A 17,138-nucleotide genomic window follows, 5' to 3' on the forward strand; every position below is an offset into this window, starting at 1 on the left:
TCTGTGCAGTACTTGGGCTCTTTCAAATGAAGGGAAGGCGACAGATGAGCTGAGAATTGTTTAATTTTCATATCTATGTCGACGAAAGGTAAGGAATGGTTTTGGGCACATCCGGATTCGAACTCTGATCAGCATGAATGCAACGCGTGACAGACGCGACGTTGTTGAGCTCACTCCTTGCCACCGCCTCCTACGTTGCGCAACGTCGGTCACGATGTCAACTGCAATAGCCCACCACCTACCTCCCATAGACACTTACAATGCCATGGGTGATTATACCGAACAGATCAACAAGCAAATAGTAATCGAGAACTTTGAGTTCGAAGGTGCGTGCGCTTTCAGTGACGAGCCCGAGTGATTTAGCTGACGATCCCCAGTCGAGCAGCGAACGGAAGAGATGAGGCGATGGCTGCAGCTCAGCATAGACCAGTTCCGACAGCACCAGGAGAATCTCATTGGCCGGATACCAAAGCACGTCCGGAACATGACCCTGCGCGAGCTTCGCGACAAGTACAACGGCGACATGCAGGCCGCAACGATCGGCGGGCCTATGGAGCGCCTGCAGGAAGTCGGAGGGCGCGAGCGCGAGGAGCTGAACAAGAAGCGGAAGTGGGTCGAGGAGGATAATGAAGCGCGCAAGAACGCGCGCCTCCATTCCCCCGTCAAGAAGCCGCCACCGTCCAACGTGCGCAGGACGCCGGTACGTTGAATCCCTATTCAGTGGCTGTCAATGCTTACTTGTTACGCGCAGATGCGCCACGCCACCCCGCACAAGCCACCATTCGTCCCCGCACGAAACCCCTCACCCTCGAAACCATCGTTGTATAGCAAGCAGCGCGTGCCCTCCAGCTCGACATTTAACCCCACTCTCAACCTCCCCCCGAAGACCCCGCTCTACCCCGGTAGCACCAGCCGCTCAGGCGCGCCGGACGCAATGCCACCGCCCTCTGGCACGCGCACCCTCAAGCGCGTCAAGAGCAACATCCTCATCCGCGCCGATCCTACCCATTCGCGCTCCAATTCGCAGACAGATGTCACTGCGCCGGCAGGAAAGAATACTGCTGCTACTTCGCAGGCAACCACGACGCTGCTGGACCCCTCGACTGTGCCCACTACCACACCTCGTCTAACACGGACACGTTCCGTCATCACGCTCGCAACAACGGACGGCCACGTGCTTGAGTTCGACCCGCTCATGAACTCACCAAGCGATCTGGAGGCGCTGGAGGGCATCACGAACAGCGCGAAGCGCGAGGCGCGGAAGGAAATGACGCGCCTGGTCAGCGCAACGATGGAGAAGTGGAAGATCACATGAGGGCGCCGCCGTCTGCTGCTTCTGCGCCGGCGTACAAGACGCAGCTCGTTCACGGTTCATGGCACATACGCTCTCATACCTCCTCATCTACCGACTGTATCTATAGCTCAACTTACTGCAGCCGCACGGCTTGCCCGACTCGCTCACACAGCGCCGAGCCCTTGTGCAGAGAGGTGCTATATATTATTCGCCTCGCCTGATAATACATAAGTACATGAGCTGGCCGAGTCCAGCCACGACGGATAACGAGAGTGAAAGAGTGTCTGCCATGCGAGACTACTGAGAACAACAAAGCAAAGTCCGACGTCCATACCCCGAATATAAAATGGAAGAAAGTCAATTGGCCGACGGTATAACAGAAGCCTCAAACCAGGAGTTCTCCGAATCCGATTGCGAGTCGAGGGGGGCTCATTGCGTTTTTTGACCGACCGACGATGACCATCAGCCGACCATGCACCAACAGTGACGAGGCCAACAGCGACGAGGAGTGATGATTTCGCCGTTGTTCGACCAGTTGCGCGCCGTCCACCGACCGACCGAGCCGGATTCAACAAAGGTCTCAATTCCAAGAGGAGATACAAACGAGCGGCACCGACACGGCCGTCAATAGAAGCGGGAAGGTAGAGTATCCTCGTCTGTCGAAGAAGGGGGCAGGGGGCCGACAGCGCGAGGGATAAATAAGGCCGTACGCAGGAGGGTACATAACTCGTACACAGGTGCATAACGCGGCGGGTGCAGGTGAGGTGCAGACGCGAGATCCGGCGCGCAGGGGTGCGCGGCGGACGAGGCGCGCGCGTCAACGGTCGTGGGCGGGCGGGCCGGCTCGTCAACGGTCGTGGCGGTCGTTGGAAGGGTAGGACGGAGGGTGCGTAGGTTGGCGGATGAGTGGGCGGGTGAGTACAGGTTAGAGGAGAAGCGAAGAAAGTCAATGTGCGGGAAGGGAAGCCAGCTGGCGACTCATGCCTGGTGTGGGTTATCGTCGCTTCGGTCGATGTACGGCGGCGGGAGCTCGCGCACGATGGGCTGACTAGGGCCAGCGTCGCGATGCTGGAAGATGACCTCGTCCGCGGGGTGCCCGTCCGCCCCCGGCGCGCCCGCAGCGCCCAGGGGCGCCATCGGGTACGCGCCCGGGTTGGGCTCCGGCGGCAGCTGGCGCGACGTCGAGGGGTGGTACGCGCTCATCTCCTCCCCGCCGCCCGCGTGCAAGGCAGCCTCCGCCGCCTTCGCCGAACGCCGGCTGTTCGAGTAGGACGTGAAGCCGGGGAACGCCGCGGGGTCCGTGCCGCCGCTGTTGCGCCCGGGGTGCGAGGAACCCGCGTTGCTGGTCTGCTCATGCGTCGTCTGGCCCTGGCTCTGTGCGTACGCGTCGTGCGGCGCAATGCCGTGCTCGTTGAACCGCGACGCGCCGCTCGCCGTCGAGTCCGGGCTGTACATCTGCGAGTTGTTGGTGTAGCCGTGACCGAGCGAGCCGTGCGACTTGTTCGCGCCAACCGTGACCGTCGGGCTCGTTTGCGTGGTCTGCCGCGGGCTGTCGTAGTACGCGGTGGGGGCGAGATTCGGGCTGTCGAGAACGGCACCGCCCGCGCCGCCGTTTCTACGCCTTCGCCACCAGAAGAAGCCGGCGATGCCTAGAAGCAGCGGTATGCCGAGACCGAGTACACATCCCAGGATAGTCGCGGTGCGTTTGTGCTCCTTGTCACGCTCCGCTTGTTCGCGATCCTTCTCCTCTTGATCGAGCTCTGCTTGAGTTCCTCCACCGCTCACGAGGCCGACGCAGGACACGTCCGAGCTGCCTAGGGCCTTCTGTCGGTATCATTACACGGTGACTATAAGAAGGGCTTACCTGTTGTCCGCACTGCTGGCGAGCCGTGGGCCCAGCGTCCTTGCCTGTATGACCTCGTCAGCTGTAACATTTCCCGTTAGAGACGGCCGTGCTCACAAATCCGAAACGCCAGCTACAAATTCGGTTAGCTGATGCGCCGCACCCACATTTAGTACTCACCAATAAGTTGCGACCCTGGGTCTGCGCGGTCGATATATGTAAACGCATCGTCCACCGGGCCCAACGTCACGTTCGTGACACTGTCAACAATCAGTACACCAGCCTCCACCCGAGGTTCGGCGAAACTTACTAGAGACTATTCTGAGCACACAAGACCGTCAATCAGTGCGTCAAGGAACGGATGATGTGGTACATACGATCGCCATGAAGGACACGTTATACGGTGGTGTGCCGCCCTGGCAGGAGGATGGTTCAGTCTGGGCGTCCCTTAGCGCAGGGCGCGTTATCGCTCACATTGATGCGGAGGCCCCAGGGCTGGCACGTCTCGATTTCGTCCGTGACGTTGGCGGACACCGTGAAGTTGTTATCCTGGTCCTGAATGCAAGAAGTCGACTGCCCGGTCACAACGTTGTATAGGCGTGGCGGCTGAAGGAGCGCCCATGAGCTTCAGCTGACGGCAGGCCGAGGTCAGCGGCAAGACGCACCACGCCGCCGGCTGTGTCATTTGAATCGATCACGGACAGGAAGAGTTGCGAGTCTGCGAGAAGTCGGTCAGAGACTCCGTGGAATGGTCGAGAGTAGTGGGGGATGGGGCTGGACGAACCTGGCGGCTGGTCGACGGTCCAGCTGAGGTCGCTTATGTTGTCGCCGATGTGCTGCACGGTGGGCGTCCCACCTATGGGGAACGCGAGCATGTAGTACGGCCCTGTGGCGGCGGTGGTCAGCGTGGTGCATTGCGGCGGAGACGGGCAGGAGTGTCTCCAGGTGCGATGATCGAGTTCCGACCGCGGGGACGTACGCCACATCCCTCCCGCCTACGCGCAGCGACACTCACCGACGCCCATGTGATCCTCGCTAGTGTTGTACGACTTGATAGTGATGTCGAAGGACTGGCAGGACGGTAGGTTCTGCGAGATGGCCTATCGACGGGGTCAGCGCATTCGACCTGAGGAAGGTGCCCGCAACGCACGTTGTTCGTAAACTGCCATTGAAAAATCTTGGCTCCCTGCGCCCATGCCGGAACCCAGAAGAAGGACTGCACCAAGAGCGGCGGAAGCAACGACAAGCGTGAGCGACACTTCATGGTGGAGGTCGAGAGAAGAAACCCGGACGATAAGACGACGCGCTCGTGTATATAACAACGCGGTGCCCGCTGTTTCATGAAACATGGTCATCTGGTCATTTGTCATGACCAAACATGGGCGCTTCGCCCATTTGCCGTCCTTCAATGGCGTGAGAGTCCAGGGCCGCACTGATGCTTGATCTCGGCAACCGTCTGCTCCCCTTCGAGCGAGCAGGACGTGATCTCCTCCCAGATACAATCCACATTTGAGGCACTCGTCCTACTCACCTTTATACTGTTGGAAAAGGCCCGGGGAAGTACGGGAGGCGGGGCGGGATTACTTCCCCGCTGTGATCATGCAGGTTCTCAACGCGAAGTTGAATTTCCGGCGAATGCCGCCAATGGCTAGCGATGCTCAGTGGCGTGTATCGTCGTGGATTGCCTCGAAAACAAGCTATGCGCCGACCCTTGGCAGCGTAGAGCGTATGTCGCGGGTTTGACACAACGCGAAGGTTCAGACGCCTGCAAGTCCGACGACCCTGGCAGAAGGCGGTTCTGAATGAATGTGACGAGGTACCCTAGCGTTGGCAGCCCGCGACGAGCGGTAGCTGATAAGAGGTCTTGTATTTCAAGGCGGGGACCCCGTGGGCGGTGTACCTCGTCGATGCATGCTATCGGACTTGGAGGAGTTGAACCTTCGCGCACATCGCGGTGGGAGGGAAGAGCGTGCGAACAGCGCCAAAGTGTGACATGGGAACTCGACCATTGTTCTCCCACCTTGTTCTCCGCCCTTGAGGGCGCTATGTCCGCCGCCTCTGTGTCCTCGGGCTATGATGCGCACATCATCGATCCTAATCACCCACTCTCCCTGGAACTCAAGAGCTTGAGATCGGCACTTGCGCGCTTTCAAGTGAGTGCATACGCGCCAACGCACCCATCCTGCTCACCGATGTCCAAAGGATGAAGCGCACGATGCAGCCATCAAACTACAGCGGCACTCCCTCGAGTCGATCAACGACCATGAGCGGATGCAGCATCTGCAGCACGACAATGACCTCCTACGCAACGAAGTCGAGATGCTGCGCGCGACTCCCCACCCAGACGCGTCGCCTAGCACCCACCCCTCCGCCCTGCAAGCACAGCAGCTCACTATCTCCCTACGCCGTCTGTCCGACAAGCTGACTGCTACCGAGGAAACGCTCTTGACGCGCACGACGGAGCTCGCGCACGCGATGAGCGAGGCCGCGCGCGCGAAGCTGGCGGAGGAGGGCGCGTACGCGCTCGCGTCGAGTGCTCGAGGACGGGAAGAGGAAGGAAAGGTGCGCGAGCGCGATCTGCAGCTCCAGCTGCGCGAGGCACAGGAGCAAGCGCGCATGTCCGATCTCGTCGTGAACGAGTACGCCAGCCTCGTCCGCACCATGGAAGGCCGCGCCTCCAACCCCCTCTACCGCCCCTCCACCCCGCGCACACCCTCCACTCCCGGCTCGCCCGCCAGCAGCCCCAACGATCCCTCGTCTTCCCAACTATCCCTGCAAAGCTCCGGCTCGTCGCGGAGTCTGACTAGCAGCCTGCACGAGGGCAAGATGGGCCTGAAGAAGCTGCTCTCCGAGTTCTCTGGCGAGATCCAGCGGCTAGAGGCGGAGATCGCCCGGCTACATGGCGAGCTCGCCATCTCGGAGACCAAGCTGCAAGCCGAGAAGCAGAACGCCGCAAACGATCGCGAAGCCCTCGCACGCGCACGACACGACCTCGAGCGCCACCGGTTAGACGACGCGTCGGCAGCGAAGATGGTCTCGCGATACATGTGCGTGACATACTTCCCTTAGAGTCTGATCGCGTGCACTGGAACTCGAGTTCCAGGGAAAATTCACCCTGGTAGACCACCCCAAGGCGCCCAGCTCGGGCTCCAGTCTGAACTTGCCTGGTACTTACCTTGCAGGAGTTCCAGGGTCTGAACCCCGAGTTCCGGTGCATCCGATCAGACTCAAAGTTTTATTCTCCCTTCTATATTTGCTAACCTGACTCTATTCTTCGTCTCTTTCAGGAAATTCTCCCAGTCCTCCACCGACACCCTCCAGCGCGCCCTCGCCGCGCTGAAGACCCGGCACCAAACCACCGTCGATACGCTCTCCGCGCAGCTGGCCTCCGCCTCCCACCAGCGGCGCGCCGCCGAGACCACCGCGTCGCGCCTGCGGGACGCACTAGATGAACTTGGGCGCGATGCGATGCGGGAGGCATTCGGAAGGAGGCGGGAGGTAGCGCTGAGGATGCAGATTATTGCGCAGCAGGAGGTAATTCGCGGTCACCTGGTAAGACTGGTGCAGAATGTGGGCGAGAGCATGCGGAGGGGTGAGACTGGCGTGGAGGTGCTGTCGCGGTTGTTGGAGGATGCGCAGGGGCTGGTAGAGCAGCTGGATGGTAGAAAGCAAGACGTGCACGAGGGCGAGATGTCTGCGGGCTCCGTCCAACGCATCCTGGCCGCCCAGCACGCAGTCGACAGCCTAGTCGAGGAGCTGCAGGCAGAGACGACGCGCCGCATCCAGCTCGAAACACTCCTACCGACCACGTCCTCCGCTCTGGGTCTACAGGGCGGCGACTCAGCGTCGCCGAGCTTAATTACGCCTCTGTCTTTGGACATGGCCCTGCCGGGTGAGGCGTCGACGCCGACAGGCATCGCTTCAGCGATATTACCTTCAGTGGCGCTGGCGTCGGCGATCCTGCCGCCTGTACCTGGGCTGCCATCTACTTCTGTTGCTTCAGATACACCTGCAGCTCCCGAAGCGGAACAGACTACACCTGGACCCTCACCAACCGAGGTGGCTCCGCCCGCGCCGCCACTATCAGGGCCTGTCGACCACGACGGGGCTAGCTCCCGAGGCGTTGGGGCCGATGCTATCATAGCGCCCGACTTGCAAGCGCCGAGGGACGCATCACAAGCTTCTAATGAAGTGTCACCAACCCACGAACAAGAGCACGAGAGGACACCACAGACGTCGCAGATCTCGCTGCCTGCGTCTAGCGAGGATGCTAAGGGTGCCCTACTCAATGATACCCAGAAGGGTAAGTTGGAGAATACCCAGAAGGATGATACCCCGCCGATACCCACCTTGAACATGATCGCGCCGACGCCCATCGCTGTCGCGTTCCCGACTGGTCCCCTTTTCAGCGGCGGTGCCGATGCTTTGCAGAACTCCGCGCCGTCTACGCCGACAGGTCAGCCTGAAAGGGCGAATGCGCAGATCCCCGGACCAGTTCCGCTTACTCCTCCAGATGAAGCTATTCCGTCGCTACCCAAGGATTTGATAGCACCTTCTACCGACATCACCCTGCCTTTCGTCAACTCCGCCGGACCTCGGGTTTCCTCCCAAGCCCCCGTTGCCTTCCCTTCTGCCGATGTCACCTCGTCTTCCGCCCATGCTGCTTTGTCGTCCGCCGGTGTGGCCGCGTCTTCTCCGCACGCTGCCTCCTCATCCGCCAACTCCGCCTCGCTGCCCTCCGCTGAGGTCGAGGATCTTTTTTCCCGTCTCTCGCGGGTTACGCACCGATACGACAGGATGCAGGCGGAGTTCCGCGATTGCCATGCTGCGCTGCAGGGCCTCAAGCAGGACGTGGCTTCCTTCACGTCGTCGTCCGGTCCTTCGTCGCTACCCTACAACCCGTCGTCCCTTGCTGCGGCCATCCAGCGCATCGATGACTACGCGGAGGATGCCCGCGTTGAACTGGAGATCCGGGCAGCGGACGATGCTCTCGCGGTCCGCGGACTCAGTGCTCTTTTGACCCTCCCTGGTGCTCTCGCACCCACCGCCGGCATCCCAGGCGACCAGCGGCCCACCCTCGCCGACACGGCAGCGCAGATCACCGCCTTTACTTCGGACGACGGGCCCAGCGCCTCTACCACGACCCTCGCGCGCAAGCTCGCGGACGTGCAGCACGACATCAGCGCGGTGCAGGGCGCGGTGGGCGCTCTGCATGGCGTGCAGCGCCCAACTGCATCGCCCACCTTCGGGCACGTCATGACGACGCCCAGTCTGCGGCGCACGCCGTCGCTCAAGCAGCTTGGTGGGCTTGGGAACTTGGGCCTGCGCGTGCCGATGCCGGCCTTTGTTATGCAGGATACGCGGGCGGCGGAGGAGCATGGGCAGGCGGCGCCGCGGGCGCGTACATTGTCGGCGATGTACATGCTCGGCGTGGGGCTGAGGGGGAGGGGTGTGGGGGGATCGCCGCTGCCCGGAACGCCGTCGCCGAGGAGGGTGTCGACGACGCCGAGGCCGCCTATGCCGCCTCCCGAGTCAGACTCGGAGTTGGAAAGCGAGGCCGAGACGGTGAGCGCGTCGGAAGCGGATTCGTCGACGGAGGATGAGGATGATGTCGAATGATGGGGAAGGGTTGATGCTTGGATATGGACTAGGATTAGCTTGTTTAACGGTAATCTATAATTCAATACCACAATACTATCTCATGCACAAGAGCACTTAGTGTTTGAGGCTGGTTTGAGAGCTCTTCAGTCATATTTGCCACCGGGGTTGCCACAAACTGCCTATCACCCGGGCTGATCAGGATCTCCGGGCCGGCGCGCCTCGGTCCTCGGCGCCTACCACCATCTCGAGGCCCACAGCCTCCTCACAGCGCTACAACTTTTGCTTCCTACCATGGCCTCCCAAGAACCCAAGTTGATACATTTGATCTACATCCATGGCTTCAATGGTACGTTGGACTTACTCCAAGGGCAAAGACGAGCTCAAGAAGGAAACAGGTGACGAGACGACCTTTCAAGTGCGTGGGGACACTGAGCAATCGAGGTGATACTCTAGCCGCTTACGCGTCCCTTGAAGTCTTTCCCAACGGATCTCCAGCAACACTTGAGCCGTGTAATACCCCCCAACTCGAGATACACGGTGCAAAGCAGCTTATACCCGACGTACAAGAGCGTGAAGCCCATCTCGACCTGCACGAAGAACTTCTTGGAATGGTGCGTACTACACCACTATAGAAGGCCTGTAACTAAACAAGAGCGCTGCAGGCTCAACACGCAACCTCCTGGATATGTTATCCTAATGGCACACTCGATGGGCGGTCTGCTCGCAGCTGAGGCGGCGACGCACGCGTCGAATAACCCCCAATCGTACCCCGGGGCGCGCCCGTCCCGTATCATTGGCATGATCGCGTTCGATGTGCCCTTCCTCGGAATGCACCCGCATGTCGTTATCACCGGTCTCGCCTCATTGTTCGCGAAGGACGACGACAAGAAGACGGAGACTCAGCTCAATGACCAGCATCCGGATGTACATATGGTCGACGGACGCGTCACGGACGACTGGGAGTCGTACAAACGCAATATGGCTGGTAAGCTCTTCCTGTTCACCCTCACTGAACTGTCTAATTATAGCTATTTCCCCTCAGAACGCTATTCCGCCTCCTCCCTCAACCTTCCCTCCCCATCTCGCTCGCCTTCACCACCGAGTCCCAACCTCCTCGGCCCCACCCGCGCCGAAATGTCCCCCTTCCCCCCATCCTACGAAAGCTCCATCCGCTCCTCCTCCACCTCCTCCCTCCACTCCTCCTCCACCTCCTTCGCCGAGCGCGCCGGCGGCCTCCTCGCCCAAGCCGACGGCTTCATCGCCTCAAAGGCCGATGAACCCCTCGTCCGCTGGGCGCGCAAGCACCGCGCCGACCCCTTCGGCGCAGGCAAGACGTGGCTCATCGACCACTTCCAGTTCGGCGCGTGCATGTTCGACCCGCCGGGGTTGACGAAGCGGTACAGGCAGCTTGTGGCGTGGAACGGGCAGTGGGTGAATTACTGGACGGAGACGGTGCCGAAGGCGTCGAGGGGGTCTTCACCAGGATCGGGTTCGGAGCGGCCGTCGTTGTCGCCCTCGGCATCGAGTAATTCTGCTTCATTGCATTCCAACCCCGCGCTAGATCGGCGACAAGATGTCGTCGACAACGACCTCGCGTTGCTTGGTAAAGGCACCGCGGAACTATCCCTCGATACCCTCTCCAAAGCCGGCTACTCTGCTGCCTCGACCATATCCTCGAACGACAGCCCCTTCGTCACTCCCTGCGGCTCGCCGAACATGTCCAGAACTCCGTCACCCATACCTTTGACCGAACGGCCTCCACCATTACCTCCAAGACGCTCATCACCCATACCCCCGCTCTTGCCACCTAGACACTCGTCCTCTAAATCAACATCGTCCATACCACCCTTACCATCTAGGCGGTCAGCATCACCGACGCCGCCCTTGCCGCCCCGGCGACCAGCGCCTGCGGCCGAGTCCAGTAGTAACGACGATCCACCACTGGCCGCATATCCACCCCTCGATGATGACGAGAAAGACAGCGTGGACGAAGAAAGCTTCGAAGTCATCCCACCGAGTGAGGCGTCAGAGAGCGTGGAGAACGGAGTGGAGCCTGGAGAAAACGATACGAAGCTTGGAACCTCTCAACCGCCAGATCCACCCCTAGCAGACACTTCGTTGGACCCCGCCGACGCCAAAGCGCGCAAAAAGGAAGAGAAAGCACGACAGAAGGCGGAGAAGGAGGTTGCGAAAGCCGCCGAGAAAGAGGGGAAGGCGCGCGCGAAGGAGGAGCAGGCGAGAGAGAAGGAGCGCGTCAGGCAGGAGAAAGCTCGCGCAAAAGAGGATCAGGAACAGGAAAAGGAACGCGCCAAACGCGAAAAGGAGCTCACCAAACAGCGTGAGGCAGAACAGAAGCAGCTCGCCAAGCAGCAGAAGGAGTTGGCAAAACGCGACAAACAAGGGAAAGAGAGCAAGCGCGACAAGTCCTACCACTTCGTCGTGCTGCCCACGGGCCTGGGGCAGATCCTCGGCGGCGCGGAGCACTGGGAGAGCGTGCCGATCGCGGGCGTGGACGATGAGGTGGCGGCGCATTGCGGGCTGTTCATACGCGGGCAGAATTTGGACTATGATGGGCTGGTGGAGAGGGTGGGGAGGAAGGTGTTGGAGATTTGCGATAAGGCGTGAGGTAGGTAGGTAGCAGAGGGCAATGGTTGCTGATAATGGACTAGAAGTAGATCAAAATGTATACATACCCCATGCATTCTTGGAATAATGGACAATCACACCAAGCTTTCAGTGGAGAACAATGCATCAATTGAGCGCTAGGCTTTTTTCTACATGTACGTGCACGCCAGGAGCATCCACTCTACGACGCCCTCTACGCATACTCATACAATTAGTGACTTTATAACGAAACGTGATCCCCTTCAGCAAGAAAGCACAACCCCCCTGCCAAAGGAGACCCTCGTAATCTGCAACGCGCAACCCACCCAATCTGCAAACAAGGCAAAAGTCTACTCATCGTTCATCGTAACGTCGAAGTCTAGGTCGGGGCTTCAAACGCGTTCACAGTCGACTCGTCTACTTGGACTCCATCTCGACACCAGAGTCGCTGACAGTGCTGTCGTGGAAGACGGGCCGGCACCGGGCGAGACCCTGGGCGTTCTTGTAGAACACAACATCGCCCTCATCCTCGACGAACTGCACACGCTGTCAGAAAAGACGTACATCCCAGGCAGAAGAATGAATCTCACCTTGCACTCCTTGTACACGCGGTAGACCTCGCGCCAGCCGCCCGGCGCACCCTCGAGCGTAAGACCGTACTGCGCGACCTTCTTCTTGATCGCCGCGCTGGCCTCCCAGGCGTGGTAGTGCGGGATCTTGCTCGCGACGTGGTGGGCAACGTGCGTCTCGGAGATGCCGTGCGTCGCGAAGGCGCCGATCCAGCCCATGAGCGCACCGCAGTCGCCAAGCAGGTTACGGTCCATGGTCGAGAGGGCACCGCGGGGGAAGGTAAACTCAGGCGCCCGGTAGTGGGGCAGAAGCGGGTCGGTGTGCTGGAGGAAGGTGATGAGGACGAGCCAGTGGTTGACCCTGGGAGGCGTGATTAGCACGTGATCGATCGTTTTCTTGGGGCACCGCTCGCAACTCACCAGAGGTACGGGACGAGGTAGAGGCGGAAGACCTCAGCGAAGCCGCGCTGGTAGATCCAGGTGCCGATGACGGTCGCCCAGATGAGGACACCAGCGTTGGAGATCATGATCTGGTTGTAGTGGTCCTTCCTGAACATGGGAGAGTTGGGGTTGAAGTCTGCGCGATGATTAGCATTGCGAAATCGTTGACAGCGAACTCGCAAACGTACGGCTGGTGCCCTTAGGGTACCTCTTCTGGCCCGAGGCGTTCCTGATGATGTACGAAGGCCAGCCACCAAGCTGCGTGCTGTCAGAAATCGGCTGTCACTTTAGAGTGATCCTCCTACCAGGTAGCTCATCGATCCCCACATAGCGGAGATGGGTGAGTCGCCGAGCGCCTCCCAGAACTCGCGTGCGATCTCCTCAGACACGCGCGACCCGAGCAAGTCCTCCTTCTCCGCGTTGAGAGGCGGGAGGTTGCGCTCAGAGCGGGTGCTGGGGACGAAGACCTGGTCCTGGGTCATGTGGCCGGTGTGGGCGTGGTGGTTCGCGTGCGTGATGCGCCAGGCTTGATACGGGACGCCGAGCCTGGTGTACGGCATCAGCAATTCAGTTCGCTCCACCGCGCCTCACACGTGAACCCCAACGTCCAGGGCATTCACATGCACGACGCGTCGCGGTGAAAATTGACAGGGGAGACGTACCCTGAGTGGAGGAACCAGCCTACGGTGTTGTTGATCGTCTTGGAGGTGGAGAACGCCTGGTGACCGCACTCGTGCGCGACGACCCAGAGGCCGGTAGCGAACAGGCCGACCCAGAAGCCGTACAGCGCCCAGATAGCGAGACGGGCAGCGGGGTACAGGAGAGGGTGGGGCAGAGTGACCGTGTTGAGGAGCCCATCGGCGTAGGTCGCAGCCTTGTAGACAAGCGCGATGATGGCCACGTCTTGCACGCTAACGCCGACGATCAGTTCGTTTCCCTCTCGCCTAGGCGGCAGTAGTACTCACATGTACAACGACGACCTGAGCGCCGACCGCTGGTGGCAATGGGCCCTGCAGGACGTCAGCCTCGCCGCCCTTCATCTCCCGCACTGCGCAACACGCACGGAATGCACCCCAACAGCTCCTTGACGGAGATGTCGGGCACACAGTAGGTGGACTGGTCCACGGTTAAGAACTTCTCCGACGACATGGCGGGCTCTCCAGCAACCCGAGGGACCCAACGAGATCCGTCTAAAAAGAAAAGGGAGAGAAAGGAGAGGGTGGCCGCGAGAAGCAAGCCCAGCGCTGGAGCAAAATGCAATATCCTTGGGGTTTTTATTGGCTCGGCATCCGCCGCTCCCCGCCTTGGGGCATCAACTGCTCCGCCGCCGTCATCATCTCGACAGTCGCGCCACCGCCTTACGACCATCTAGATTAGTCGAGCCGCGGAGGAGGTCGGCGCCTGCATCTCTACGACGTGCACGACGCCCACAACCCTGCACAATTTTCTCTATGGGGGCGGCGGGTTGGGGTTCCTGAGCGCCGAGCGACTCTTCACCGACGCGGAGAACACGGAGGACCGATGCCTCCTTGATATCGACGATACATCCACGATATCGAACATCCGGCCGCGCGGATGAATTACAGTACACTACGGGAAATACACAGACAAGTACGTAGACGGAAGGGGAGAAAGCTCCCCATCAACAAGAAAAGGAACCAGGAAGATCGTCCAATGCGCAGTGACAATATGGAGTAGATAATATAGCGTAGATGTGTGTGTATGTATGAGGCAACAAGATTGTACTTTACCGCTAGTCTTCTTCTGTATGTTCTTCACTACTACCGCATCTCTTTCAGACGCTGGGACAGGCCCTCCAGGAACGCGAAGCCGTCCTGCAGAGTACGGTCAGCAAGACAGCTCATGAAGCACGACGCAGTCGAGGAGGGGGACAATCTCGTGATGGCAAAAACCCACTTTGGTAATCGTCTTCCCCGACGTCTTGTTCGTTGCCTTGGAAAAGTCGTCCACCATCGCAGCGAGAGCAGCGTTGTTGCGCGCCGTCCGCACATCATGCTTCAGCCGCGCCAATATGCCCAGCTTGGCCTGCGACTCCTCCCTCGACCGCGTGCGCATGACGCTCGCGCGCGAGTTCTGGGACGTTCTGCACTCCTATCAGCTCCTGCTCTTCCCTCGTTCCCACCACCACCTCATCCATCGATCGACCAAATGCCGAACAACACTCACCTCACCGGCACCTCAAACACTGACGGCTGCGCCAACTGCTTTTGCAACGCGTCCAAAAAGTCCGTCGCCGCATTCGTCAACGTCTTCGAGCTATTGCACTGTAGCGCCTCCACGAAGCCCGCCACGATCTCCGCCAGCGCCTCATTCGTCGCCGCGCTCGACACTCGGACCCTGAGCTGTCGAATGAGGTCTGCCTTCTTCGCCGCGCCGACCGCAGGTGACTGTCGCTTGATGTACACGACGTCCGAGTTGGCGTTGTCCGACGGCACCATCGTGTTCGACGGCGCCATGTTGGAGTTCTTCTTCGCGTCCGACGACGCCAAGCTCGACTTCTTCTCCGCTTGCCTTGCCGCCCGCTGGATGTTCTTCCGGTCTCCGAGCACCTCCCGGTCAGGCGGGGCGAGGTTGAGGTTCTGCAGCCCGCGCAGAATCTCGTTCAACTCCTCCGAAGGCGGCGGTGCGAGACTGCGCTTCGGGGTCGTGATGACGCGTGGTGAGGGCTGTCAACATCGTCAGTCGACCGTCGCGCGAGATGAGGAAGTTCGGAATAGTATACCTTCTCCAGCACCCTCGGCGGCCATTCGAATTGGGAACAGTCACCGAACCCTTGCTCCTCCGCCAGGGCTGCGAACTCGTCCTTCCACCTCTGGTAGTCGGGGCGGTCCATGAAGTTGAGTCTCCTGCAGTATCGCAAAAACTCCTCGAACTCGCTCGGCAGCCCGCGGCATAGATCCTCTGGACGAGCGTTCTTCTTTTCCCGCTTCAATCGGTCGTGCGCTTCATCAGTCTTCGGAACTCCATTGCGTGTCCACGAGAGCCCGTTGGGCGTGAGGAGGTGGATGAGCATGAGCGCAGCAGCCTCCATGTCGTCGCGGCGAGAGGGAACTGCAGGCAAGACGATGAGTAAAGTGGAGTAATACGTAGCATGTTGTGCCGCCCACCCTTTCCGCGACAGTGCACGGCGACGGAGCTGAACCAGTAGTTGCCGATGAAATCTCGCGGCTTCTTGCTGTCAGGAATGTGCCGCCGCGTGACTGGGTCGATGTAGAGCTTGGAGAACCCGAAGTCGATCATGTAGATGGTCTTCTCGAATGGCGGGAGCCCAATTGTACAGTTGCCGAGCTGAATATCCCGATGCAGCACCCCGCGTGCGTGCATAAGCTCCAGACGGCTGATCTAAGCACATCTCAGCACAATCAGCGAGGGGATAGGTCGAGCAACGCGCACCAGCTGAATGGCAATGGAGATGACACTGCGAAGGTCCATGACGCCCTTGCCGTGCTTGCGGTAGAGCTGGTCCAAGCTGGGCCCGAGGAGGTCAATGGCCAGGTAGTCCCACTTGCCCTGGACGCCGGCTTCCCACATAGTGGGCATGCCGACGCCGCCCTGGAGGAGGGGGTAGAAGGCGCGCTCGTATCGATTGGTAGGGCACTCATGGTGGACGTCCTGTACCTTGAGCGCGACGGTCTTGCCGTTGTGGACGTGCACGGCGCGGTAGATGGAACCTGGCGAGGAAAATCAGTCGGGCGCTTATTCGCAGGGGTTGGCCCGCACCTGAATACCCCGACCCAAGCAGATCCTGGAGGTAGTAATGTCCGAGATAGTATGGGATTTGATCGTCGTCCTGCTCGTCGAGCTGGCTCGCCGATCCCGACGACTCTGGCCACGAGCCTTCGGACTCGCCCGTCGACTCCGAGTACGCGCTACCCTCGTCGAGAGAAAGCATATCCGGCGCTTATCAATCGCACGCCGATGGGGGATCTCGTAGGCGCGAAACTAGTTTTCGGCCGGATTTGTGTGGTGTTGGGATGGGTAACGCAAAGAAGGGGTGCCCGCGCAGTGGGTGTGAGGTGGGAGCAGCGCCAAATTGGGCGGGAACGCAGGAGGTGGTGGAGGTGAGTGTACACGAGAACCCGCGAACAACATCCGACCACGAGACTGCCATCCACCGCGTCGTGGCACGTGGCCGTGCGCCGTCACGGTCACAGTTCACCAACTTCTCGTCCCAAACTTTCATCTCCACCTTCTCGTTGGCGCCACTTTGAATAGGTCTCTCGGTGCATCTGTTCGTCCCGCAACTCTACAAGCTTGTCTGAACCTTGAACGCCGAAACTGTTTGACATCGCACTCAGTCACAACGAAACGATCTACCGTCACTCGTGCTCGGGAGTGCTTGCTGCGCCGGTGCTAACGTATATGCCGGTGAGCTTTCCTCATCATTTCCTGGGGTCTTTTACTTGCCTTGGAAATGTCTGTACTGGTTGTCGCTCGCTGATGGCTTCAAGAGTTCGACTGGTGCAAGCACTCACAAACTGCCGTTCTGAGTTCGTTCGAATCCAATGATGGCAATGTAAAATTATTATGCAAATGCCGTAGACGCTCACGCCATGTATATATTTCGCAGACAACGCTGACCAGGTTCTTGTGGGGCTCAACTTACAACGAGGGACGCATGTGGCATCGGTCGATCTCGATGTGGACTCGGGCTGTGCATGCACCGCGTCTGGTAAGACCATTTGATAGCTCGCTAGACCAGGCTCAACAATAGGTAAGTTGAGCGACAATTGCGCGGAAGCCAGGCGGTCAGACCGCTGGCCCT

The 17,138-nt window shown here is 59.9% G+C and overlaps 5 protein-coding genes across 5 annotated transcripts; 2 read left to right on the forward strand and 3 right to left on the reverse strand.

Moving 5' to 3' along the window:
• The first annotated feature begins 58 nt into the window (after positions 1-58).
• SCHCODRAFT_02615259 (uncharacterized protein) lies at positions 59-2,147 on the forward strand. The gene is made up of 4 exons (XM_003033804.2): positions 59-88; positions 154-326; positions 378-700; positions 752-2,147. The coding sequence occupies exons 2-4, from the start codon at positions 266-268 to the stop codon at positions 1,313-1,315; spliced, it is 948 nt and encodes a 315-aa protein (XP_003033850.1). The 5' UTR covers positions 59-88; positions 154-265; the 3' UTR covers positions 1,316-2,147.
• Positions 184-4,623, reverse strand: SCHCODRAFT_02615260 (uncharacterized protein). The gene is made up of 13 exons (XM_003034387.2): positions 4,288-4,623; positions 4,153-4,237; positions 3,922-4,023; positions 3,803-3,855; positions 3,612-3,743; positions 3,515-3,553; positions 3,448-3,458; positions 3,318-3,397; positions 3,255-3,270; positions 3,159-3,202; positions 752-3,108; positions 378-700; positions 184-326 (listed from the first exon to the last, which is right to left on the reverse strand). The coding sequence occupies exons 1-11, from the start codon at positions 4,399-4,401 to the stop codon at positions 2,273-2,275; spliced, it is 1,512 nt and encodes a 503-aa protein (XP_003034433.1). The 5' UTR covers positions 4,402-4,623; the 3' UTR covers positions 184-326; positions 378-700; positions 752-2,272.
• A 559-nt stretch (positions 4,624-5,182) lies between these two features.
• On the forward strand, positions 5,183-11,363 carry SCHCODRAFT_02492355 (uncharacterized protein; the record flags this gene model as incomplete). Its single annotated transcript, XM_050342965.1, has 8 exons — positions 5,183-5,290; positions 5,340-6,184; positions 6,425-8,702; positions 9,051-9,084; positions 9,134-9,153; positions 9,213-9,349; positions 9,401-9,723; positions 9,781-11,363. 8 exons carry the CDS (start codon positions 5,183-5,185, stop codon positions 11,361-11,363), a joined length of 5,328 nt encoding a protein of 1,775 aa, XP_050201681.1.
• Positions 11,364-11,469: 106 nt separating this feature from the next.
• Positions 11,470-13,586, reverse strand: SCHCODRAFT_02615271 (uncharacterized protein). Its single transcript, XM_003034388.2, has 8 exons — positions 13,416-13,586; positions 13,318-13,362; positions 13,015-13,263; positions 12,658-12,898; positions 12,541-12,610; positions 12,332-12,488; positions 11,933-12,272; positions 11,470-11,879 (listed from the first exon to the last, which is right to left on the reverse strand). The coding sequence occupies exons 1-8, from the start codon at positions 13,499-13,501 to the stop codon at positions 11,760-11,762; spliced, it is 1,308 nt and encodes a 435-aa protein (XP_003034434.1). The 5' UTR covers positions 13,502-13,586; the 3' UTR covers positions 11,470-11,759.
• Positions 13,587-13,852: 266 nt separating this feature from the next.
• On the reverse strand, positions 13,853-16,447 carry SCHCODRAFT_01150677 (kinase-like protein). The gene is made up of 7 exons (XM_003034389.1): positions 16,094-16,447; positions 15,767-16,044; positions 15,481-15,715; positions 15,096-15,424; positions 14,540-15,039; positions 14,270-14,456; positions 13,853-14,187 (listed from the first exon to the last, which is right to left on the reverse strand). Exons 1-7 carry the CDS (start codon positions 16,263-16,265, stop codon positions 14,134-14,136), a joined length of 1,755 nt encoding a protein of 584 aa, XP_003034435.1. The 5' UTR covers positions 16,266-16,447; the 3' UTR covers positions 13,853-14,133.
• Positions 16,448-17,138: the final 691 nt, after the last annotated feature.

The sequence above is a fragment of the Schizophyllum commune genome (genome assembly GCF_000143185.2).
Source record: "Schizophyllum commune H4-8 unplaced genomic scaffold SCHCOscaffold_3, whole genome shotgun sequence".
In the NCBI taxonomy this organism is placed as follows: Eukaryota; Fungi; Basidiomycota; class Agaricomycetes; order Agaricales; family Schizophyllaceae; genus Schizophyllum; species Schizophyllum commune.

Coding starts and splice junctions, on each gene's coding strand:
- SCHCODRAFT_02615259 (XM_003033804.2), top strand. CDS start 266: ATGGGTGATTATACCGAACAGATCAACAAGCAAATAGTAATCGAGAAC. Junction 327..377: donor CGAGAACTTTGAGTTCGAAG/GTGCGTGCGCTT, acceptor GACGATCCCCAG/TCGAGCAGCGAACGGAAGAG. Junction 701..751: donor CCAACGTGCGCAGGACGCCG/GTACGTTGAATC, acceptor TGTTACGCGCAG/ATGCGCCACGCCACCCCGCA.
- SCHCODRAFT_02615260 (XM_003034387.2), bottom strand. CDS start 4,401: ATGAAGTGTCGCTCACGCTTGTCGTTGCTTCCGCCGCTCTTGGTGCAG. Junction 4,024..4,152: donor CGAGGATCACATGGGCGTCG/GTGAGTGTCGCT, acceptor CCGCCGCCACAG/GGCCGTACTACATGCTCGCG. Junction 3,109..3,158: donor GCCAGCAGTGCGGACAACAG/GTAAGCCCTTCT, acceptor AGAAGGCCCTAG/GCAGCTCGGACGTGTCCTGC.
- SCHCODRAFT_02615271 (XM_003034388.2), bottom strand. CDS start 13,501: ATGTCGTCGGAGAAGTTCTTAACCGTGGACCAGTCCACCTACTGTGTG. Junction 13,363..13,415: donor GAGCTGTTGGGGTGCATTCC/GTGCGTGTTGCG, acceptor GACGTCCTGCAG/GGCCCATTGCCACCAGCGGT. Junction 12,273..12,331: donor TACCTCGTCCCGTACCTCTG/GTGAGTTGCGAG, acceptor CACGCCTCCCAG/GGTCAACCACTGGCTCGTCC.
- SCHCODRAFT_01150677 (XM_003034389.1), bottom strand. CDS start 16,265: ATGCTTTCTCTCGACGAGGGTAGCGCGTACTCGGAGTCGACGGGCGAG. Junction 15,716..15,766: donor TCTCCATTGCCATTCAGCTG/GTGCGCGTTGCT, acceptor AGATGTGCTTAG/ATCAGCCGTCTGGAGCTTAT. Junction 14,457..14,539: donor GTGTTTGAGGTGCCGGTGAG/GTGAGTGTTGTT, acceptor ATAGGAGTGCAG/AACGTCCCAGAACTCGCGCG.